Source organism: Mastigoproctus giganteus, chromosome 10 (genome assembly GCF_048544385.1).
Source record: "Mastigoproctus giganteus isolate SK-2022 chromosome 10, ASM4854438v1, whole genome shotgun sequence".
In the NCBI taxonomy this organism is placed as follows: Eukaryota; Metazoa; Arthropoda; class Arachnida; order Uropygi; family Thelyphonidae; genus Mastigoproctus; species Mastigoproctus giganteus.
In genome coordinates, this window is record NC_143584.1 from 212,098,920 (window position 1) to 212,124,802 (window position 25,883).

At 36.2% G+C, this 25,883-nt stretch overlaps 2 protein-coding genes across 2 annotated transcripts in view; one reads left to right on the forward strand and one right to left on the reverse strand.

The window, feature by feature from the left end:
• The window catches only part of fsd (transmembrane protein fates-shifted), a 69,964-nt gene extending 64,096 nt beyond the window's left edge, over positions 1-5,868 (reverse strand). Inside the window, exon 1 of the mRNA XM_090382721.1 lies at positions 5,696-5,868. Coding sequence (XP_090238847.1) covers positions 5,696-5,747 — 52 coding nt within the window. The 5' untranslated portion in view covers positions 5,748-5,868. The remainder of the gene's footprint in view (positions 1-5,695) is intronic.
• A 728-nt stretch (positions 5,869-6,596) lies between these two features.
• LOC150079858 (liprin-alpha-1-like) overlaps positions 6,597-25,883 on the forward strand; it is a 320,789-nt gene continuing 301,502 nt past the window's right edge. The window contains exon 1 of the mRNA XM_090383256.1: positions 6,597-6,842. Coding sequence (XP_090239382.1) covers positions 6,597-6,842 — 246 coding nt within the window. The remainder of the gene's footprint in view (positions 6,843-25,883) is intronic.

Consider the following 25,883-nt stretch of genomic DNA (forward strand, 5'->3'; position numbering starts at 1 on the left):
ATCTGTAACAGAAATGCATGAAGTATGTATTAAAAACTGTTTATGAAAACTGGTGATGAAATGTTAAGTCATACCAGTATGTTTGAATAGCACGAACGGTTCAAAAATGGACCCAAGGATGTTTGCAATGAGCCAAGAAGTGGACATCCGTCAACCTCTTGAAATGAGAAGAGTTCCAAAAGTTCAGGAAATTGTGGTAAAAGATCGCTGTTTGACCCTCGGAAGGATGGCTAATGAGCTGGATATGATTTGTCAAATTCTGCATGAAGATTTCGGGAAAAGGAATGTCTGTGAAAAAATTGTGTTGCACAGCCTCATGGATGAGCAGAAGCAATGAAGAGTTTCATCAGGCAAAGGATTCATCCAGACTCGTCAAAACAATCCTAATTTTCTCAACTATTGTCACTGGAAATGAAGTGTCAGAGCATGCAGTGGACTTCAAAATCATCACTAAAGCCCACATTAATGATTCATTTACAGAAGTCCAGGATCAAGACAATGCTGACCATGTTTTTTTGACAAACTGGATGTGATCACATGGAATTTGTATCTGAAGGGGACAATCAATGCTACATTCTATGTACAGATGTTTCAAAGACTACTGTAGATGGCACATTTTGGCCTTAGCTGTCCTTGTGCCCTTAAACTCCAATACCACTGTAGAGCATTTCAAGTGTGAGGCCACAATTTCAAGGGAAAAGCAGCTGGTTCTTGTTGCACAACAATGCCCCTGTCCATTTTGCACTTGTGTTGTTACTGTTATTTGGTTTTTAGGAGCATTAGCAACTAAGGCCATATTGCTCAGGGGATATGCGGTGGTCATTCCCTGACCTTTCCGCATCCTCCGTATATGGTAGATCACGGGCTCAAACCCTGGTCTAATCAAGAAGCGTGTGCTACGCACTGCTGCTCCTGCCCACCTGACTATGGAGGCACCCGCACTTGTGAAGACATTTCTCAAGAAAAATGGCACTGTACAGATCAACCATTCATCATACTCTCTCACTCTAGCAACAGCAGCAGAAAATATCCTCCTCTTTCCTGAGGTGAAAACTGCCCTCAAAGGAAAGAGATTTCAAGGTGCGGAAGTCAAAAAGAAAAATGTAACCACTGAATTGTACATCATCCCTTTGGATGACTTCACTGAGTCTTCTCAGAAACCTTTAGAATGGTGGAATAAATGCATTCAACAGTGTTTTCCCCAGGACCTATCAAACGGGTGCACCACCAGGTGAATTTAACTGACCGCCCAATTAATATTTAAGCAATTCTCGTGGTACTGTATGGCACTGCCCACTGACCTCGATAAATATTAATTCAAACATACTATGCGATCAAGGTCAATGCAACGAGAGCATATAATGTTAAATTATGCAATTAATTTTTACTCTGGATTGCTTAAGTCACATTTATAAATAACAGAAAATTTTATAATATTGCAAAGTATTACACTTCCCCACCCAGCTGGCAAAATTTTCTGGGAGAACACTGTCCAATCAGGTGGTGATTACTTTGAATTAAAAATAAAACCATTTAAAAAAAAATAAATTTTCTGTTTATACTCCGGGACAACCAAATGGTCAGAGGAGTTCACAAGATAGACAGAATACAAGAAACAGCACTGTATTTAGCAGTCACAGGCTTGAACCCCAGTCACTCAAGGCACGTGTACTTATGCATCAGTGTACCTGACCACTCGGCTATGGTGGCCGATTTTAGCTCCTTCATTTTGTGATCTTTTTATTGCACCAGTCCAGGAATTTATTGCCACACCTCATATTATTGATTATAACACGAGTGGGAAATTATCTGCTAATCTCTTAGACTGAATCACCGTATATCCAGTACCTTAACTTTGAGTACCACTTTATGATTTTTTGTTGACTGCAGAGCTATTTCCAAATAGTGTTATGATGAATACTTTTGTAACGCATAATAAGCTTACGAAAGATAATATTTCTGTTGTTGGAACTGACTGAACCAGCAGAAAGGGCAAACCATGAAGTGAAAAATAAAGAGTATTTTCTCCATTCAAGGAGTGAGAAAGAGTTAATATGCTATTTGCCAGAACGTATTAAAATTTACCTTTATGGAGAATTCCCCCACCTCCCAACATGGCCACCATTTTTACAGTGGAAAGTTATGATTGCAAACTGCTATTATATGCACAGGGGTCCTTGTTATTTAAGTCTCACAGTCACAAGGTGTGACTAATTTCCATTGGTGTTTTCACCACCATGTCAACAACCATAATGAAACCAATGGACCAGGAGTTAAGCATTTTGAATAAAAAGCTCGAGTTTTTGGGAGATAAAACCACGCAGCCCTCAGTCGAGGCCAATTAACTCAACCCCAGGGGCTCACATCTGATGAGTAAGAGCTCGGCACACCCAGGGTCCTGAGCTGGATATCATTCTTCTCTTTCTTGGTGATTCCCTTTTACTTCTCTCTCTCAGGGTAACTCGGGAATTTTTTTTTTGGCTGGTGCAGCATAAGCCTCAAGCTTCCTTGCACCATATGGCTAATAATAATAATGGCTATTATTTATGCCTCATTTTCAGGAAATTAATTGCCAAAACTGATACAACCAATAAAAACAATATGGAAGATTTCGAGCAATTTAATATTTTTGAATGTGTTGAAATTAGCGGACAAGCTTGGGGGGAAGTTTCTATTTTGTCGACATATAGTTGATAGGAGATGGCATGTTGCCAATTTGTTAACAAGGAGCTTACCCAAGAAGAATTTCAGCTAAGGGTTAGCCCCAGTTAAAAACAGTCTGTTAAATTCTATCCAACTACTATTTTTAATAACAGACTTGGATAATGCCCAAATATTCAACAAGGGTTCATTTGTTTCACACCAAGTCCCCTCTGGCATATCCCTGGCTGCTGAAAAAATATGATGCTGTTTGTGTCTTTGAAGAATTCAATGGTAATTGGATGCAAATTGAAATCAAAATCATGCAAAAGATGCAGAATTCCATGAAGTTGATAAAAATAATGGCTGAAATTTACTTTATGGTAAATGGCTTGCCCATGGATCCTTGTGACAAGGAGTGAAGAACTCCACCCACTGGTTTGGAGTGATTGGATGATCTGTTCCTGTGCGTAACTTCTTTCCCAATTTTAAACCAGCAGCAAAGGGGGATCCAGAAACCACCCCTGGATGCTGGTTTTAAATCAGGAATAGATCATCCAATCACTGCGACAGTGGGCAGAACTAGGCCAGCTCTTCACGCCTTGTTGCAAAGATCCATGGGTAAGCATCATAAAGCAAACTTCAATCAAAATAATTTCAAAACCGCATGAATCACGTGCAATGCCATTAACAAATGAGGACCTGGCAGAATTAGACCAGTTAACTATTGCGGGGGGGGGGGGGGGGAGAAAGAGAGATTGTTGTTATTTGGTTTTTAGGAGCATTAGCAACTAAAGCCATATTGCTCCGGGATATGCGGTGGTCATTCCCTGACCTTTCCACATCCTCCGTATTTGGTGGTGACGGGCTCGAACCCCGGTCTAATCAAGAAGCGTGTGCTACGCACTGCTGCTCCTTCCCACCTGGCTACGGAGGCACCTAAGAGAGAGAGAGAAAGAGAGAGAGAGAACAGAGATAACGATATAAGTCACCAAATAAAAAATGAATATTTCTGCAATAATGACTAAAATTGCACAGCAAAGGTTAAATACAAAGTAAAAAAAAAAATCTTGTCATTTTATTTTACAATTTTACAAGAAAAATTATAACAAAGAGCCCAATTTGTTCTTTGACTTCCAGCAGGTCCTTTTAGAGTAGCTTCCTCCCACAGTAATACTGTGTTTCTCTCCTCATCCACCTAATGGTCTCACAGCATCCATCTGTATTCATATTCAAAAATTTTTTTGTTAAGTACCTAAATGCTGTTAAAAATGTACATACTTAAACTTCATTACCATTATTTTTGCATCATTTGTGTAAAGGTCCCAATTATATCTTATTCGCATTATATATTTTGTGTGGGATTTTGGTACCTACTCTAAGTAGCCTTTTCTCGGTCCATTTCTACAGATCCTGCTCAGTTTCAAAATGTTTATTTCAAAACATTTTGGGTAAAAGAAACACAAGAGAGACTGCAATATCAAAAATAATACTACCATACAGTAGTAATAGTAAAGGAGGCATGTGATGCAAGAAAGCAACAATATGAGCTTATGTAGTATCAGCCAAAAAAAAACAATTTCACACATCCATTCACTCTAAAAGTTTGTCCAGTTCCTCCTTCAATTTATTTAAGCTATCAACTTCCAGAACGACAGATGTAAGTTTGTTCCAGCAATCAACTACCAGCTGGCTAAAGGCAAATTTCTGCACATATATTCAACAACTGTTTGTCCTCAATTTCAGTTTATGCCCCCTCAGGTTTGTAATCTGAGCAAGAGGAAGAATCTCATCAGCATTGAGCCTGTTCAATCCATTCAAGTCCTCATACACCTCAATCAGATCACCTTGCAGGTGCCTAGTCTCCAAATGCTGCAATTTGCAGAACTTAAACCTTTTTTCGTAAGAGCACCCCCTTTGTTCCCCTTCTCTGTACTCGTTCTAGCAACTCTACATCCTTCCTAAAATGAGGCTTCCAGACCTGTACGCAGTACTCAAGGTGTGGCCTGACCACTGCCTTATAAAAGTGTGTGTGTGTGGGGGGGGGTTATTCCCTACTAGCAAAATTCCTGTATATCATTGACAATACCCTGTGACCTGCTCTGGCAGCCTGTCTGCATTGCTCAGAAAACTTCATATCTGACTGCACAATTACTCCCAAATCTCTTTCATTTTCTACTAACCTAAGTGTAGTACCACACAGTTGATATATTTCTCTGGGATTACTTCTACCCATATGCAGTACTTTGCATTTGTAAATGTTAAACTTCAGTTGCCACTTCTCAGCCCATCTGCCCAAAATTTTCTAGATCCTGTTGCAGTAGCACACTGCTATTACTGTCTTTAACAATCCTGCCAACCTTTATATCATCTGCAAACTTCGACATTAAGCCTGATATACCTTCATAAATATCACTGATAAATATACAAAACAACACTTGGCCCAACACCGAATCCTGGGGGCCTCCACTAATAACATTAGTCCACGAAGAGCAGCGTCTATTGACAATATAATTGCACAAAGATTCAGATTGATAGCGAGTTACGTAATTGAATAAAACAGCTGCTAACACGGAAAAGACTAAACCGTACTTTTGCTACACATACCGGTTCCTTATATAAATATAGAAGCTTTCGAATATGAATCATTGGTAAATTTGTTTCACACCAAGTTCACTAAGGCGTGTGTGTACACACGTTTATACATATATATATACACACACACCAATGCGAGCCTTCTTAACGGCTGCCTCATTTATTTATGAGGAAGTAAAACTGAATGATAAATAATAATAATAAAACTTTCCTAAAATTTCACATAGGAATGAGTTATGTAACATTCTACGACGCGCGAAAAAACTCCTAACTCATACTAAATATAAAATGTTTATTTTTCAGTAATTACGTGCAATGTTTGCACTCAAAATTTTGTTTCAAAAAACAAAATTTCGAAAACTATTCCAGCTCGCACAAATACTGTATTTGAAATCAGAATAGTCCGGTTGCATACTTCAGGTAATATTTCACTCAAACATATTTCAAATATTTCGCTCACCTGTAGTTTCAACAGACAGTCTTCCAATCCCTTTCTTCCCACTTCTCGGCATAGTAAGAAGGCGTTTGATGTCTTCTTAAACACTTCTTGCAGCTGTACATGATGGACAATAATAAAACCAGAATAAATAAAAAATACAATCTACTCTAAGATACAAACCCCCCAAATTAGCAGCCATACTTTCGTTTATTGTACGGAGATTGCGCATAAACACATAACATGACATGACATCATGTTTTCTCGATACCACCGAGTTAAAGAAGAAATTATATATTACACAATAACATATAAACTAATTATTTCAAATAAGTGATAAAATGCCTCTGCTAAAAGTAAAACTTCCATCATTGGGTATTATTAACTTTCACTGTTCTTTTTTTTAAATAATTACTTATTGTTTGGAGAGTATCTTATAAGGAACTCTGGGAAAGGTGTGAAAGCATCTTGCTCTAATTTTTGAACTGTGTTTACAATTAAAATTACAAGTAGAAATCGGTACCGAAGTATAGAATTGTGAGTTCTGCAATTTCTTTACATTGTGAGTTTTCTAGGCCGTTTAAATTATGTACAAACCTACAGAATTGATACGGTGCGAGAAAAACGGCACGGTAAATCCATGTGGTTATCCTCAGAGGCGGGATCACTGGAAACTGCCGTCATCTTCGCCGACCCTTGAAACGCCGGTATCATCACAAGTAGTGTATCCAACCCTTCAGGATAGTTTACGAAAGGAAAATGTGTTTAAAGGTAAAGGACACCAAGTTTTAGAATCCCAAGGGCCATTATATTCACAGAAATGCATTTTATTCATTTACTGTATAAACCAACTTGTAGGAAAGTTTTTAAATTAAATTCATTTAAATATTTCTCATCGTATTGATAAGTGGAATCAGGCGCGAAAATGTGGAACATGATGTGTGATGTTATGCCAACCATATCAGAGGATGGAATTGGCCAAAGAGGCCAGTTTTCTGGAGATGAAGCCAATTTCGAACAGCTTATGGTTAATATGCTTGATGAGCGTGATAAACTTATGGAAACCCTGCGTGAAACGCAGGAAGCATTAGTAGATACACAGGCAAGATCTTCAGTTTTGGAAAAGGAGAGAGAATCCTTGCAAAGACAGCTGCAAGCCAACCTTCCACAGGTAACATATGTAATTATATGTGTTTTTGCAGTGTCAATCAATTCGTAATAAAAAAGTAAGTTTTTGGAAGATGACTGTATCCAGTGGTACTGGAAAGCAAAGTCCCATGTATTAAACGGTTTTAATTAATTTATCATTAAAATTCTTTATATCTTAAGGTTGATGTATGCTAAGCTTATATCTCTTAGGTTTTAATTTTTCAAGTTTTCACAGAATTTGCATAATGCATTTGTTCTCCCCCTTTTGTAATCACTTACTCTACTTATTGGGCCATGGTTATTTTTAATTGCCCTGAAAATTAAAATATCGGGAACAAATTTTTCTTCCACCACCCACCTATTCCACCTTTGTTCTTCTTTTCCTCATTTGACAGTCATAGTAGAATTGGAAAGCAAAGCAAGGTTCCATGTATAAAATGTGAGACATTTAAGAATGACTCTAAATTTCATAGACCCTTGCAATTAAATTAAAATATAGAATAAATCCCGAGTTTTATATTTGCTCTAAATGGATTATTAATGGAAAGCCAAAAGTTCTGTAAAATTTAAGAAATATTGAAAAGAAAAAACACTGCTCTACAAAACCTGTACTTTGTGGTTATTTATGAAATCAAGTTTAAAGCAAGTTTAATCAGATAAGTATTGAGTAACTTTCAGTCGCTGAATTCGGAATCAAGACTCAATAAGGGCAGCTTAAAATTTAAAAGAAACACTTACTTTGGAAAGCACTTCGCAAAAACGCAAGTGCACCTTTAGTCTTTGGCTAGAAATATTTTAAAATAACTTTCGAAGTTCACAAAATAAAACAACTTTAGTTAAACAACTAACACAACACAAAATGCAATATTCTGTATGGGTAATTTGAGTCATACAAATAGTGCAACATAAAATGCAATATTCTGTACGCGTTTCATCAAATGTTGCAATAAGGTCAGGTTTAACAAAATTATTTTGGTCGTTCCTTTCTTTATTTTACAATAATATTTTTTATGAGATTAATAGTTTTATTTATGATCCCGTTAATCTTATAAATTACTTCACGAAAGATATTCTTAACGTACAGCTAAGTGATATTATGTAATGTTAGTGACGTGTTTATTGAAGTAATTTACTAATTTTCTTATCTTATTTTTTTATTTTCGCAATCCATCCAAGTGGGTTATACTATCATTTCAAATAATATTGTGAATTTATTTATCGAGAATTACACCCCCCCCATCCCAAACCTAAGTTTTGGAAATCTTTGTATTGATTTGAGGGTATAGATCCATTATTTTATTAACTCAGTAAAATCATTTTGTAAAATAAAAAGAAGAAAAAATGTACTTATATTTTTAATAGAATTAATATATTTAATTAATATTTTTAACATAAACTAATTATTGGCTCTGCTAAAAATTGCCATAATAATAATTAAAAATAATTAATTTCTGCATATACATGGAAGGAAGTAATGCTATTTATTTGATGAATAATAATAGTAAGATTATGCAGTAACTGAGTCTTTCTTGATGAAATTAATTTTCTCATTTTAATATAGTGATTGATGATATAGCCTTTTAGTGCACAATATATTAAAATGCATTGTGTATTTAATATTGATGTGCCTAAGAGTTTAAATTGGAAAATGACTAAGTAATTTCAATTGCAGGGCTGCTTTTATTTAAAAAACAAACAGGGGCTAGTAGTTTACAGCAGTGTCGTTGAACCCTTTTTGCATATAAAGGACCTTTTGGAAACTTTTAGGGGTTGGGTGTGGAATGTTTAGAGCCTGTATGAATTTTTTAGATTATACTGGTGAGATATTCCAGTAATTCATTAATCAAGACTTATGCATTTTATGTTTCATTTTAAGAAATAATAGCATGTACATATTGCTGTTTACTTTAAGGTCATAACATTATATGAGAAAAAATTGATGTTTCCCCATTTTTTAACAACTGATTTGCTTTGATTATTCTTTTAGAGGCTGATAATTATAATAGCAATAGTGTTTTTCTAGAATTTTAACTAATTGTGCTTAACCAGTAAAACCAAGCTAGGTGACACCACTAATATTAACAAATATAAGGCCAAATATTTATATCCAGAAGAGCAGAGGCGGACTGGGTCAAAAAATTTATACCGGGGAAAACTTGTAGCCCCCTCATACTTAATGTTTATGGCCATTTTGTGAGGAAGTATGTGGGGTGAGGGAATTAAAAATAACTAGAGTAATTACTACTCTTATTATGATTTCACTTAATAATCTACTTTCTTATTATCATTTTTGTGCATTTAGTTTTCACATATTAGTCAACAAATAGAATGTATCGGAGATAAGAGTGTAATATTGAAAATCACACCGACCCACCGGGGTTTCCCCGCTAAGTCTTATGACTAATCTGCCTCTGCAGAGTAGTAAATTCCTGTACTTCCCATAATATACAGGAACTGAAAGCAATATTTCTTTTTCCCGAAATCAAAATTATCCCCCCCTCTTTTTTTGCTATTTTACTATGACTTTGCTGATGCCATCCACAGCCCTTTTCAAGGTAATTTTTTGTAGTTTTTCTATTAAAAAACTGGGAAGTCTGTTGGATAGGATAAAAATGTATTGTAAATGTGGTAACATTTTGTATATGGTTTACACTACTGCCAACATGCTAAATTAATGTTTCATTTTATTTTCATTTGTAGATCTGTTTTGGGTTGACAGGCATGTTCTAAAGCCATGATGGTGTCAGAACAAATACTTGTATAAATCATTCTAATCATGTTTTCCAACTATCTGGTGGGTGCATAAAAAATTATAACAACAGCAGGTATATGCTTGCCTTTACTTCACCACAAGTTTTTTTTTTTCGAAAGAAATTTTAAAATTTATTCTTCGTTCTATTGTATTATATAATCAGCTAAAAGCATTATTAGAAACAACAGTCTTGTTATCCAAAAAATCACCAACTACTGTACATCAAAATTGGGTAGTGCTGTGGGCAAAAAAAGGAAACCAAAACTCTATAGAAAATTACTATAGCAGTTGGATGTTTTTTGATGTATATGGTTGCCATAAAGATTTTTACGACTAAACTTTTCCAGTTAAACACACTGATGTTCATTCTAATAGATACGCATGTTTTACTGTTTTTGGTTAGAGAATACACTAAATGCATCAGCTAGAGGGTTAAGGTTGTAGCCACCCATTGCTTTTGTGAAAACAGTAAAGAGGTTTGGAAGAAGGCAAAATTTTCTGATATTTCTTTTTATATTTTGGTGGAGCTATACAAAATCTGAGAGAGTTATACTCAACTCAGATGGCATAGGTTTAGACACCAGTGGTTTAAGGGTACCACAAAAAATTTGAATTTGATATCATAGCAGTAATATCAGTGTAGTCTATTTTCTACAGGTCTTTACAATTATAAATTACAGTCTTTCAAAGACTAGAAAGATTTTACATCACCTAAAGAAAGTTACCATAAGTTACAACGCCACAAATGCTTTGGTGTAACGTAGCAATGTAGGAAGTCTGTTTTGCCAGGATATAGGATGATGAGCTTCTGTATAAACAACTATCATTTCAATTTATAGTGTTCAGAACGATGTTTATGTATAAATTTCTCTCTGGGAAGGGTAAGGGGAATTTGACTGTTTGGGATCCAGAATGCTGATATGTATTGGTAAACCGAAGTTATTTTTCAGATTGAGAATTGTTACTAAATTTTCTAATTAAAAAAAAAAATAATAAGAGAGAGAGAAAGAAAAGCTGATTCATAGTTTATCATGTGTGAAGAATGCAATAAAACATTGGCTTATGAATTGTATTTGATAAAATATTATGGGATCAGTGCCTTGTTTTTTCAACATAATTTTGGATTAATACTGTTGACCATTCAAGTACAATACATATCCAATTTCTCTAATTTTCAGTATTATGGCATTCAGTGTTTTAGTTGCAGATTTCAAATAATAATAGTCTTTTGATATTTGTTGTGCTTCTGAGGTAAGTGTAAATATATTATATCTGACACAGATATATTATATAGTCAGTTGTTTACTAACAACAAATTTCAACTCTTAATTGTTAGTTTTCAGCATAAAGTAAAAAAAAAATTCCTATAACAGATGAAAATAGTTTAGAGTGCATAAGGATCAAAATGGAAAATTTTATGGAACAAAACACTAGTTAGTAAACTATCTTTTTTTACCATTTTGAGTCCTGGAACAGAGAATTAAGGATATTTTAAGACTATTTTTTTTAATACAAACTTTTGTTTGTGTAACTCATTTATAAAAAAAAATATATATATATATTTTTTATAATTTTCATTCTTTATTAAGTCTGTAGCTGAGTGGTCAGGAGAAGGAGTGCAATAGCACACATGCTCTTTGAGTAGACCAGGGGTTCAAGCCCTGACTGCTAAATATGGTTGATCTGCTAACCTCATTGGACCAGCATGGTAGATTATGGTCCATTTCTCAACATGATTTGTTGAGGCGGCCTCCATTCTGCAGTAGCTTGACAATGGGTGCAGATTTATTTTATTTATTAATGCCTGAAGCAAATATGCTCTTGATCAACCATTTTTTACTTAAGTATCACGACTGAAAAAAAATAAAAGTTTCTTGTACGATCAAACTTATTTTTATAATGAGTAAATGCTTTTATCTTTTTTTTTTTCTGCATACCACTGTGCATCGTTGTACACACATATTATATGTATTTGGAAACTGCTGTTGTAAACTGATTGAGTTTAACTCAGTGACAAATTTTCAAGAATTCATGTAGCAATACATGCATTTGAGTCAGTCATGATTTGAATCCATTTGATCTTGAAATTGCTGTTAATGATAATATTCTTGGAGAATGAACAAAACCTTTTTTTAATGTGAGAAAGATCAAAAGGTGTTGCACTCATATTGTGCGTTTGTCAGTAGGTTGCTTGTTCTGCACCGATGATGCTTATGCACCAGAACAAAAAATTTCGATGCTAGACATCTGATTTATAAATTCATGTCTTGATCATGTGAACTTCTTGCATCTTCATAAAATGTCACCTTTTAAAAGTAAAATGGATAAGAATGAAATATTTTCAGCTTTTTTTGTATATACTTTATGCTAGTTAGTTAGTTATTTGGTTTTTAGGAGCATTAGCAACTAAGGCTATATTGCTCCGGGGATATGTGGTGGTCATTCCCTGACCTTTCCGCATCCTCCGTATTTGGTGGTCACGGGCTTGAACCCCGGTCTAATCAAGAAGCGTGTGCTATGCACTGCTGCTCCTGCCCATCTGGCTTCGGAGGCACCATACTCTATGCAACAATTTAACATACACTGTACATGCAGTTAAATATTGCACGCTGTGTATTTAAAGTATATTTTTGATGAATTACCTACAGTATCTCCTGTTAGATAAAAGTGATTTGTTTTTAGAATAGTTTAATTTGTTGCCTAGATAGTGGTATATTTACAATTAGGCACATACCCAGGGTACATCCCTAAAAAGTTGAAATATACATCTAGATACACACAGTTTTTTAGCACTAGGGTTTCTAAAATCTCACAACAGTTTATGGGTCTCAACTGATATAATGTTCTGCTGTGCTTTGGGAAGCTGCTATTCTTTCCAAAAGTAATCATGTTTCAAGTGAAAAATAAGCAGCATTTTTGACAATCTTATTGCAGCTGTAAGCATGAGATAGAAAAGTTACTTCTCCAGTTGTATATTTTTATTTAAATTATATAATAACAACCATTCTGTACACACACACTTCAAAGCTGTTGTGCTAAACTGCAATGCTATAGGTATTTTTTTCTCCTAAGCAAAAATGTTCTTCGGTACTTATAGTTTCATTAACTGGCAAGTATTGGTCCTTAAATGCAGTCCATCTCTACTGTATATTGTAATAAAGGTATTATTTTAAAATCCTATTGCTAAAAATATTTTAAATTTGGTTATTAGGACATATATCTTACATAAATTTTATAGCTATTTCTGTTATGTTTATACTCTAGCAAAACCACATTGATCACAGGAGTTATAAACTCCTATGACCAATTTTAACAAGAATACAGTCACTAACTGTATTTAGTAGTCACTTGGGCTTGAACCACAGTTAACTCAAGCACTTGTGCTAAAGCATTCCTTTGTTGACTACTTGGCTACATTCAGTTTTCATGTATTTTTGGGGGTGAACATTTTATTTTTTCTCTCGTTATGTCTTTGGGGAAAATTTTTACTGATTTAAGAACTACTTTTTTAGGTACACATGTTATTAAATCAGAAGATTATTGTATGCAGCGTATATACTTTTTCTTTTCATTTTTTTTTTTTTTTTTGGGAAATATTACTTATAGAGAAACATGTTACAGCCCTTAGTGATTTGCTTCACATTGTGAACGATTAGCACCGTGCATGAAAAGATTTTTTTTTTACCTAGCTTACATATTAAAAAGTATGTCCAGTACTTCGATTTTTTTTCAGCTTGAATTTCATAAGCCTGAAACTGTACTAGGTTCAGGCTTTGTAAAGTCTGAACCTTTCGAGTCGCATGACCCAGTAGTGAACTGCCAAAATTTTAACAACCATCAGTTTTTGAAATTAACATATTTTAAAAATAAACTTTTTTATTTCATTACACTTATTTCAGAAAATATTTAAGAAATGGTTAAAGAGAAATTTTACAAAAATAGAAAAGATATTTTTTAATTACATTGGTCTTTTGTCATTTTATCAATACATTTTATGTACTTTAAGAACAGCAGTGAAACTTTTAACTCATGAAACATAATCTTGATTCTACAGGTAACATTTTCAATTAACTATTAGACAAAGTGGTGCCAGCGATTATTCTCTTTAAGGTCATTGAACTTTACTCCACTTTAAGTATAGAAACTATCCATTCTGATTCTGAAAAGTTCATTATTTAAAAATGTAATACAGTAAGTATCATATAAATCTGGCATTCTTGGGATATAGCACATGCCACATTTTTGAAAAAAAATTTTTTTTTTGCAGGTTGTGCTAGGAAACCCAATGCTTTTTTTTTTGCACCAGCCAAAAAAAAAAAAAAAAAAAATATCAGAATAATGCTGAGTCAGGCTAGGATAATATAAATAAAGCAAAACTAAAGATAGGAATCTGTAATAGAATCTGAAATTGTCAATTATCAAAATCAATATTTTATTATGTAAAAGTTCTGCAACTGTGCAGACAGACTGGTTCCTGTATTCAGGCCACAACAGCCGTCTACCCTTGGATCATCTGGATGAATAATTTCGGTCTCAGTACGTCTGATGCTACCAGGTTAGTGCTTCTCAGTGTGGGGTGTATCCAGTCCAAAAGCATTGAGCTTTGTTGGAGGGGGTGGGAGCAATGTAATCCAAACTATTATTGCTGTTCTTTATTTACAGTATGTTATCAAATATACACTTCCTGTAAAATCAAAGTGAACAGTAGAGTCAGGATATTTCATCTGTATCCTTTGCAAACAGCACTTGGGATGCTTCGAGTCAGTCACAACAGTTAAGCAGCACCATCACGATACAGAATAAGTTCACTTCCTTGCATCATTTGGCCTTGCTTTACGTACATACATATATGTAAACTTGGTGCCTTGTCCATAATTATCCTTACACTTATGAGCATTTGTTGTTGATTCATATCAGTCCAGATGGCTAAAAGGTTTCCACTCTTTCTATAACAATCCTTGTTTTTGTTACTTTTGTGCACCCATGGTGGTAGTAACATTTTGTGCAGTACTTCTAAATACTGTTGCATTTTTTTTTCAAGCAGATCTCACTGAAGTTGGTGGCATGGATATAAATCTTGTGCAGTGACCATCCAGCTTCAAACCTCTAAAAACAACTCCAAATGAGTTGTTTTTAGCTATTTTTTTTAATAACACAAAATTATCAGTCGCTGTTGTAGGCGTTTAGATGTTATAATTAAGCAGAGCATAGTTTTCATGTTTCATATAAACTTCGTTAGAAAGTTTATATTAATTTCATTAACAGTAATAAGTGTATTGAAACAAGTATAGTTTTTGCTTTTTAAAATTATTCTTGAAAACCTTTAAATAACTGAGAGTAACATTAAGGTTCCAATAAAATTAATAAGAAATTTTCAGAAACTCTCAGTAAATGCACAAAGTAGTTTGTGACATATTGCTGCAGCAGTATGACCCAATATGAGCTATCACAGACCTTGGTGTGCACATGATAGATAAGTTGTGATGAATTAACAAAATGATGAACAATGAGGACCTCCTTTATATATAAATTGTCCCAGTGGACTGGAGATGTGTGAATGTATCCCTAATTTGCAAAGGGAGTTCAGTGGGTGAACTGATTAATTACAGACCTGTTAACTTGTGTTCTATTCAAGTGAAAATAATAGAGTCACTGGATAAAGAATTAATGCAGGACCATCTGGACAGGAATGCAGTTATGCTGTACTTGCATTATGAATTTGTTAAGGGCAATCTTGTCTGACCATTGTGATTGGATACTATGATGCGGTAACAAAGGAACTGGATGCAAAAAATAATTTTGACATTATATACTTAGATTTCAGAAAAGCTTTTGATACTGCTGCACATAAAAGGCTGCTGTGTATAAACTGGAGCTGTATGGCCTTAGGTGCAAGTTACTGTTATGGATAAATTGATGGTTGAGTGGGAGAAGACAGCCATTATCATGGGAACTGCTCTTTGTGGACTAATGTTATTAGTGGAGTTCCACAGGGTTTAGTGTTGGACCCATTGTTGTTATCAGTATTTATTAATGATATTGATGAAGTCTTATCAGGATTAATGTCTTAAGTTTTCAGATAATACACTGTTGTGCAATACTTAAGTCCCACTATTTCTAAAGGTTACAACTACAAAATCAAACAACACAGCCTATGGCGATTTGCATAACTGTGACCGTTCAGTAGAAAGCTGGTGCACATGCAAAAATTTGAATCTTGCTGAGAGGCTCACATAAACAGATAAAAGCAGCAGTTCAGCAGTTATTTGCAAATTACCGAATGGTGAGCATGATTGTTACAGATGTTCGAATGGTTTCATACAGTGCTACAGACAATGAAATGGCCAGTAGACAACATCTGGATGACTTTACCCAGGGTTGAATAATTGGGAAGCTCAAGGAAGGTTGAAGTGCGAGGAGTGTGGCTGCAGAGTTTGGTATCGCCCATAGCATCATCTCACGTGCATGGTTGGCCTTCAGAATGACAGGTACAGCTGTTCAAAGGACCAGTGGTGGTCATCCACGAAAAACAATGCCCAATGATGACCACTATATACTCCTACAGGCCAAGAGGGACTGACAGCGGGAGCCATTGCAAACCAACTGCACAGGACGCAGGATATTGTGGTTTACTGTGGCCAGGCGACTCCACAAAGGTGGACTGTTTGCCCGACGGCCAGTATGCTGTGTCCCTTTAACATCTGCCCATCGGAGACATCGTTTACAGTGGTGCATCGAATAAACAGACTCAGCAGCGATTCTGGACATCTGCTAATCTGGTGAGAGGTTGGCACACGGTATCACCCCGCAGACATCACTGAAAGGGATTGATATGGCGGTCAAGGTGTTCTCTTCTGGGGAGGCGTTATCTCCGATGGACATACACAACTCCAGATACTGGAAGGCAGTACTGTAACCAGTGCATGCTACTGTACTGAGGTAATCCTTCCCCATGTGCATCTGTTCCGAGGTGCCATTGGCCCCAAGTTCGTGTTTATGGATGATAACGCCACACCCCATTGCACTGCAGCTGTTGATATGCTTTTGGAAACTGAGGACATTGTTCGTATGGATTGGCCTGCCTGTTCCACCAATCTAAATCCCATTGACCACATATGGGATGCTCTGGGGCACATCCACCCACCAGAAAATGACACCTAGCGACACGTCCACACCCACCAGAAAATGGACACCAGCTGAAGATGGCGCTGACAGAGGAATGGATAATGTTACCGCAAAACTTATCAACAGCATTGTTCTAAGTATGGACAGGCGGTGCAAAGTCTGCCTCGACATTAGGGGTGGCCATATCTCCTGCTGAGGACCACCTCTTCCCCTTGTTCCATCTTTGGCAGTGATGATGCATCTGTATCATGGCAGCCAGTGCTATGTTGCCATTTTTGAATAAAGTTCCTCTGTACCATTTTGTTTCCATTATTGTGTCGGTGTTGTTTCCTTCATTTCTGTACCTCACGAGGTTCCTTTGGTATGCTTTTCCCATATCCAGGCCACTGCTATGAGAAGCTACAGGTGAAAACCTGACTGGTCCTTAAGTTTTGCACACCGGTGTACAAAGGTTGGTAGGGGTGGTTAATGACAGTAATCAGGGTATGCTAGTACAAGATCTAGAAAATTAAGGCAGATAGGCTGAGAAGTGACACTTTAGTTTAAGTTTAACATTGACAAATGCAAGTTTCTGCATGTGGGTAATAGTAATCCCAAATTAACGTACCAACTGCACAGTACCCCACTCAGGGTAGTGGAGAATGCAGTGCCGAATTAAGGATGAAATAGGCCCCCTGGCCATATTTAATTTAAATTTGAGACCCCTTTAATATATATTTAATATATATATATATATAATATATATATATTATATATAATCAATATAGCAAATAAATTAACAATTATTATGGTAAGATAAACAATTATTATAGCAAATTATACAATAAAAAGAACTAAAAACTGAAAGGAGGAGAACTGATTAATGCCATCAATGAATGTCTAGATAGAACATTACATCAGTCTTATTATGTTTGAGCATAGTTTGAGCAGTTATTAAACGTGCAATTTATTAAAGGCAAGTATATATAAGCTGGTGGCACCTAAACACTATAATAGTTATAACTAGTCCATGGTTCTAACTGGGTAAGGATACGCATAAATAATGGAAATAACAAATATTGAAAAAACAAAATAATCAATAAAGCATAAATGTAGAAAATAATAACTAAATACATATGTCATGCCAATTATAGGAAAAAGGTGACACCTTGAAAGGGACTTTATCAAGGGCTAACCCCTTCAATGTGTCCTCCTACAATTAGCGAGCTATCAGTTTCTGATATCATCTGCCTGTTAATCCATGCCGAATGGTAATAAAATATATATATATATTTATTTATATTATGAATAATAATTCCTTGATAAAAATGTAAAATAAGTGGCCAAAAATGTTTTATGTTTTTTGACTTGAAAAATAAAGTAAAAATAATTTTAATAGAAACTTTTAACTTATTTATTGTACAATAAAGAGGTATAAGAATAAAATTTAAACACTTAACAAGTTAAGTTTAAGTATGTTTTTATATCACACATTTTCTTGTACAGCTTGGTTTATTATTATTATTAGACATTCTTATCACTACCTTAGAAAATATTTACACTGAAATTGAGGCCCCTCTTCGGGTGAGGGCTGTAGCGCCGTAGTGTTAAAGCGGCCCTGGGAGAATGAAAAACCTTGGGGTAGTTGAGAAGTCAGACATATTTTCTTAGTATTTCAGACAAGCTGCCAGAACAGCCCATGGGATTTTATCAGTGATATTCAGGAATTTTACCAGAAGAGATAAGGAGACAATTATCCCATTGTATAAGGAAATAATTAGGTTACATCTTGAGTGCTGAAAATAGCTCTGAAAGCCTCATTTTAGAAGGATGTGGTTCTTTTGGAATGGGTGAAGAATGACGAGATAGTAAGTGGAAACAAAAGAGTGCTCTTTAGCATCAGTAGAGGCATATGGTACAAGAAAGCAAGCTTATACAGTGTCAGCCAAAAGAAAAAAAACAAAACCTTCCCATTCTATTTTATCCAAAAGTTTGTCCAGTTCTTCCTTGAAATTATTTAAGCTATCAATTTCCACAATGACAGATGGAAGTTTGTAACAGCAATCAACCACCCGCTGGCTAAAGACAAATTTCCGCACATCTATTCTACAACTGTCTTTCCTCAATTTTAATTTATGCCCCCCCCCCCCCTCAGGTGCGTAACCTGAGCAAGAGAAAGAATCCCATCAGCACTGAGCGTGCTCAAACCATTCAAGGCCTTATACATCTCAATCAGATCACCTCGCAAGTGCCTAGTCTCCAGATGTAGCAATTTGCAGAACTTAGCCTTTCTTGGTAAGAGCAACCCTTTGTTCCCCTCATCAATCTTGTTGCCATTCTTTGTACTCGTTCCAGTAGCTCTATATCCTCTTACTAATAAAGGCTTCAGTTCTGCAAATTGCAGCAGTTGAAAACTAGGCACCTGAAAGATCTGATTGAATAAGCTAAATGCTAATGGCATTCTTCCTCTTGCTAAAACAAATATGAGGAGGTATAAATTTAAATTGAGATGGATGGTTGCAGGAGAGGTGTGAAAATTTGCTTTCAGCCAGTGGATCGTTAACTGTTGGACTAAACTTCCATGCGGTGTTACAGAAATGCTTAGTTTTAGTAAATTTAATGAGGAACTAGACAAATTATTATAGGGATTAGACAGGTTATATAGGAAGTAATTTTTTCTTTTTTTTGGCTGATACTGTATAAGCTTGCTTTCTTGTATCATTTGCTAATACTAATAACTTGAATAAAATCTGCAAAGACTGCTGTAAACTTCTGCATTAACATTAATAGGTTAGTTATTGATTATCATATTAATACTTGATAATGTAAGTGGCTTGATAAATTTGAAAAAGAAAAAAAAAAATGCAGCTTAAGGATTGGTAATAATAGCATGTGTTGCTATTTCATTGGAACTAATATTTTTGGTATTGAAGAAATATGATAGGTTTTCCAGACAGTGGGAGCATATCTTTTTGACAAACATTTGTGATAAATATTGTGCCCTGTTGTATAAACACTAATTTAGTGGCGCCTCTGTAGCCAAGTGAGCAGGAGCAGCAGTGCATAGCACACGCTTTTTGATTAGACCAGGGTTTGAGCCCGTGACCACCAAATACGGAGGATGCGGAAAGGTCAGGGAATGACCACTGCATAACCCCAGAGCAATATTTCCTTAGTTGCTAATGCTCCTAAAAGCCAAACAACAAAACAAATAAACAACCAAACTAATTTAGTAAGGGAGAAAGGTATTTCTTGCTCTTTGTTAATCTTTAAAGTTCATCACATTCCAGGTTTCACTGAACTCTGAGAATTTTAAATTTAATGAGTGATGAAGTTTTTTTTTTTTTCTTTTTAATTTCCAGAATATTTTTTGAAAATTTCAGTGTTTAGAAACTAGGCACCTATGAAGAAACTGATTGAGGTGTTAAAGGCTCTGAATGGATTAAGTAAGTTAAATGTTGATTACATCCTTTCCTTACTCTAGCTCAGACAACACATATAAGAGAACACAAATTTTAGGATTAAATTTGAAAGTGTCTGTAATTTTAACCAGACGTGATAGGCGGGAGTACATGATAAGAGCCTTGTCAATCAGTTCAAGCTTGGACAGACTGTGCAAGGTTCATAGGGTAGAATTTTTATCAGCATGGGCTGTGCTAGTTAACAAGAGAGACTGTTTTTACAGAGATGTATCACATCCCATCTCTGTTTTTACAGCGAAGGGATGGCTTTTGTGAAATTAGCATTAGTAAAGGCACATAATGCAATAAAGAAAGCTTATATAGCATCAGCCAAAAAAAAAAAAAACCCTTCTCATTTCACCCATCCACTCACTCCAAATGTTTGTCTAGTTCTGCCTTGAATCTATTTAAGCTATCAACTTCTACAACGACAGATGGAAGTTTGGTTCCAACAATCAACCACCCACTGGCTAAAGGCAAACTTCTGTACACCTATCCTAAAACTGTCTTTCCTCAATTTGAATTTATGTCCTCTCAGGCGATTATGATGAGCAACAGGAAGAAGCCCATCAGCATTGAGCATGCTCAAACCATTCAAGGCTTTATACACCTCAATCATCCTCGTCCCAGCAGCTCTACATTCGTCTTAAAATGACGCCTCCAGACCTGTATACAGTACTCAAGGGGTGATCTGACCATTGCCTTATACAAGGGGATAATCATCATCTCCTTATCCCTACTAGAAGAATTCCTTGTATATCATTGACAAGACACCATGAGCTACTCTTGCAGACTGTCTGCACTACTCAGAAAACTTCATATCTGCCTGTGCAATTACTCCATGTCCTTTTCATTCTCTATCACTGTCAGTGTAGTACCACACAGTTGATATGTTAATCTGGGGTTACTGCTTCCCAATGTTAAACTTCAGTTGCTCCTTCTCAGCTCATCTACCTAACTTTTCTAGATCCTGTTGCAGTAGCATACTGTCTTTACTATCATTAACAACCCTGCCAACCTTTGTATCATTTGCAAACTTGGATATTAAGCCTGATATACCTTCATCGATGGCGCCTCCGTAGCCAGGTGGGAAGGAGCAGCAGTGCGTAGCACATGCTTCTTGATTAGACCGGGGTTCGAGCCCGTCACCACCAAATACGGCAAAATGCGGAAAGGTCAGGGAATGACCACTGCATATCCCGGAGCAATATGGCCTTAGCTGCTAATGCTCCTAAAAAACGAAAACAACAAACAACAACCTTCATCGATATTATTAATAAATACAGAAAACAACACCGAACCTGGGGGTTCTCGCTAATAACATTAGTTCACGAAGAGCAGCGTCCATTGTCTCTGTCTTTTCCCAATCAACCATCCCTTTATATATAGCAGCAATTTGCCTCCAATGCCACAGTGCTCCAATTTGTGCAGCAGTCTTCCATGTGCAACAGTATCAAAAGAATTTCTAAGACCCAAATATATGATATCAAAATTATTCTTTGCATCCAGTTCCTTTGTGACCACATCATAGTGTCCAGTCAAATTGGTCAGACAAGACTTCCCCTTAACAAACCTATGCTGTGTCCGAGCTGTAACTGAAGTCTTATCTAGATGATCATGCAGTGCTTCTTTAACCAGTGCCTCTATTAATTTCTCTGGAACAGAAGTTAAACTAACAGGTCTGTAATTACTTGTGTCGTCCTCTGATCTTCCTTTGTGAATTGGGGTCACATTTGCACAACTCCATTCCATGGGTACCTCCCGAGTCCAAGGAAGCTCTCATAATTATGGCTAAGGGTTTGGTTACTTCCTTTGTTGCCTCCTTTAATATAACTGGATAGATCCCATCCACCCCAGTTGCCTTTCTTATGTTTATCTTCAACAGTTTCTTCTCCACTTTGCTCTCAGTTATTAGAAAATCATCTAGCTCACTGCCAGACTTTAATTTACCTCTGGCATTCTCCTCCCTGAATAACTTCTCATATGTGAATGTAGACAGGTGTCACACAGTTTTTAAAATGTATTCAGTGACCACTGATGTTGTTACTAGCAGCAAATTCTAAATGAGAAGCATTCAGCGAAGTAATCATAGAAGCTACTAAGCTTTGTATACCAACTAAGAGGTACTGTTCTGGAGTTAGACCTAAATGGATGGCAGATGAACTGATGAGACTTGTGATAGAGAAGAAAAATACATAGGATGCATATAAATTATCAGCAGATTATATTGCTGCTATAGAAGCCTACAGTTGATACAGAGAGAGAGAGAGAAAGAAAGAAATCTTTATTGCAACATGGTTGTTGAATACATAATAGTGTAGTTTCAACCACCTGTCACGGGCCAGGGGTTAACAGAGTAATATGAAGGCAAGGTTGCCTGAATAAACCAAAAGGATAAAAGTATAAAATAAGAATGAATAAGCTAATAATAATTAAGCTAATAATAATAATAAATAATTAAATATACTAGACATTAAGTAAGCATATGCATCCTTAGTTACAAAATACATAACATAAGAATATACATTGGATTTTATGATTATATACATTGAATTGAATTGAATAATATGGTGCACTGATTGGGGTCAGGTTGTAATAGTGGTGGCCTTGGCCATCCACCACAGTAGTTGTAGTAATAGAGGCATGTGATGCAAGAAAGCAAGCGTATGAGTTTATGTAGCATCAGCCAAAAAAAAAAAAAAAACAATTTTACACATACATTCCCTCTAAAAGTTTGTCCAGTTCCTCCTTGAATTTATTTACGCTATCAACTTCCACAATGACTGATGGAAGTTTTTGCCAGCAATTAACCACCCTCTGGCTAAATGCAAATTTCCGCACATCTATTCAATTTCCTCAGTTTCATTTTATGCCCCCTCAGGTTCGTGATCTGAGCAAGCAGAAGAATCCCATCAGAATTCAGCGTGCGCAACCCATTTAAGGCCTTATACACCTCAATCAGATCACCTCGCAGGTGCCTAGTCTCCAGATGCTACAATTTGCAGAATGTAAGCCTTTCTTGATAAGGGACCCCTTCTCTGTACATGCTCAAGCAACTCTACATCCTTCCTAAAATTAGGCCTCCAGATCTGTATGCAGTAGTCAAAGTGTGGCTTAACCATTGCCTTTATACAAAGGGATAATTATCTCCTTTTCCCTGCTAGCAAAATTCCTGTATATTATTGACTATATATATCCCATGACCTGCTCTGGCAGCCTGTCTGCATTGCTCAGAAAACTTCATATCTGACTGCACAATCACTCCCAGGTTTTTTTCATTTTCTACCATCCTAAGTGTAGTACCACACAGTTTGTACGTTTCTCTGGGGTTACTTCTACCCATTTGTCAATGTTAAACTTCAGTTGCCACTTTTTCAGCTCATCTGGCCAAAATTTTTAGTTCCTGTTGCAGTAGCACACTGCCATTACTGTCATTAATGACCCTGCCAACTTTTGTATCATCTGCAAACTTCGACATTAAGCTTGATATATCTTCATCAATATCATTGATAAATATACAAAACAACAGTGAGCCTAACACCAAACCCTGTGGGACTCCCCTAATAACATTACTCTACAAAGAGCAGCGTCCATCGATTACCACTCTCTGTCTTCTCCCACTTAAGCACCCTTTTATCCATTGTAGCAACTTACCCTTAATACTATACTGCTCCAATTTGTACAGTAATCATCCATTTGCAACAGTGTCAAAAGCTCTTCTGAAATCCAAGTATGTGATATCAAAATTATTTTTTGCATCCGGTTCCTTTGTAACTACATCATAGTATCCAATCAAATTTGTCAAACAAGACTTTCCCTTAACAAACCCATGCTGTGTCTGAATTATTACTGCAGTCTTGTGTAGATGATCCTGCAATGGATCTTTAACCAGCGACTCCATTATTTTACCTGGAACAGAAGCTAAACTAACTACCTGAGTATTCTTTTCCTGTATTGTCGATCCTGACTAAACCTGTTGAAATTGACATCTAGATCCTGGAGGCTTGCTAACATCTTCTGAGTAAGGAACTGGTCCGGCAGGTGAAAGCATGTTTGAAGAGGGTATAGCTGTGGAGTTGCTTGCGGATGTGCCACTGGGATCCTCCATGCACAGTTCTCCCAGAAGGAAGGAGAGGAGATGAGACCAATCATGAGCTTTACTGTAATGAAGGTTCTCCTTTCATCAGTGAGTTATGTAAGCCTTGGGATGTTGAGTGTGTTGGTGATAGTGGTGGTTTGGCTCTGGGGAGGTAGTGCCAAACTACCTCCCCAAGTTGAGCTTGTGGAAAGCCCACTTGAGGAGCCAGTACTCAGTGGAGAACTCTGGGTTGGTGGTAGAGGGAGATGCAGATGCCCAAATCTCTGCAGCATAGAGAAGCGGGGGATAAACTATTGTTGCGAAGTATCTGACCATGGTGGATTTGCATGTTGCAGGTGCTGCTGGCATAACCATCTCAGTCTGGCATCTTTTATAAAAAGCATGTCTGCAGGTTGGCCAAACAAAAGCTTTGGGTTGAATCTGATCCCTAGGTCAATGCGATTTTGAACCAGTGGGATCGGAGCTCCATTGAGGGCTGGCTGGATTTTTGTTGGCTTTTGTTTGAGTGAGAAAACCATGGTTTCTGACTTCTACAGCAGATAGAAATTAATCTGAAATAAGTTACAAAGGAGATTAGACAAGTTAAGGCAGCAGATTACAAGAGGTATCTTGCAAAAAAAAAAAAAAAAAAAAAGGCTTCTTTATTTGTGTAAACACTAGAAGGAAAGGGATGAATCCCATTGGTTCATTAGATATGAATGGTTTAACTGTTGGTCAATCTGAATAGATACTTTGCATCTGTATTCACACATAAGGAATTTTTTAGGGATGGGGATGCTAGAAGTGTATTGAATTTTAACAGGGAGCTAAATGATTTTGTAATAACTGAGAAGAAAGTGGAGAGAAGTTGTTGAAGCTAAATGTAAATAAGGCACCTTATTTACACTTAGCTTTTTTTGAAAGCAAGCACAGTTTAAAATTTTAAATTAAAAACTTGACACGACACATACCATACTTTTTATAGGCTTATTACAAATTAGGCTTCTTTTGTTAGCTACCTCAGACATCAGAATGTTTTTAATGTGACAAAAGTGCTTACACCTGCCAGTGGAGAGGCAACCCACAATTTGCAAACCACTGCTCTAGAAGCATCTGCAAGATTATACTTTTCTTCCTCCTTTTTGATTAAGTAAGTCATAATGATACTGTCATTGTATTATGTGTTCTTCACAGATGAATGTCGTATTTATTTACACAGTTTGTTCAATATGTAGAAATTTAGATTCTGGAGAACACTGTCCATGTGGACACTACAGGGTACCCTTTCTGGTGTAGAATTTGCCCATGAAAGATAATCTGACTGTACTTCTTTGAGGATGCAGCAGTTCAAAGTGTTACAACAGTCTTTGAAATGTATCTTAATTTGTTTGGCCAGAAATGGTACACACTGCCAGCATATGCACAGAATGGTTAAATGTTCAGTTATGTTCCAGTCATGTCATTAGTTTGTGTTAAGACTTTCTCTGGCCACCTAAATCCCGTGATTTGCCATCTGTGACTGTGTTTTGGGTTTTTTTTTTTAACTAGATATTTTCAATAAGGTCACACTTGTTTATGAATCTCAAACTTATCATTATTTTAAAGGTTGATACCATATACAAGAACCCTTGGGAAAGGTATAAAAAATTTTTAGAAACTTATGGGCAC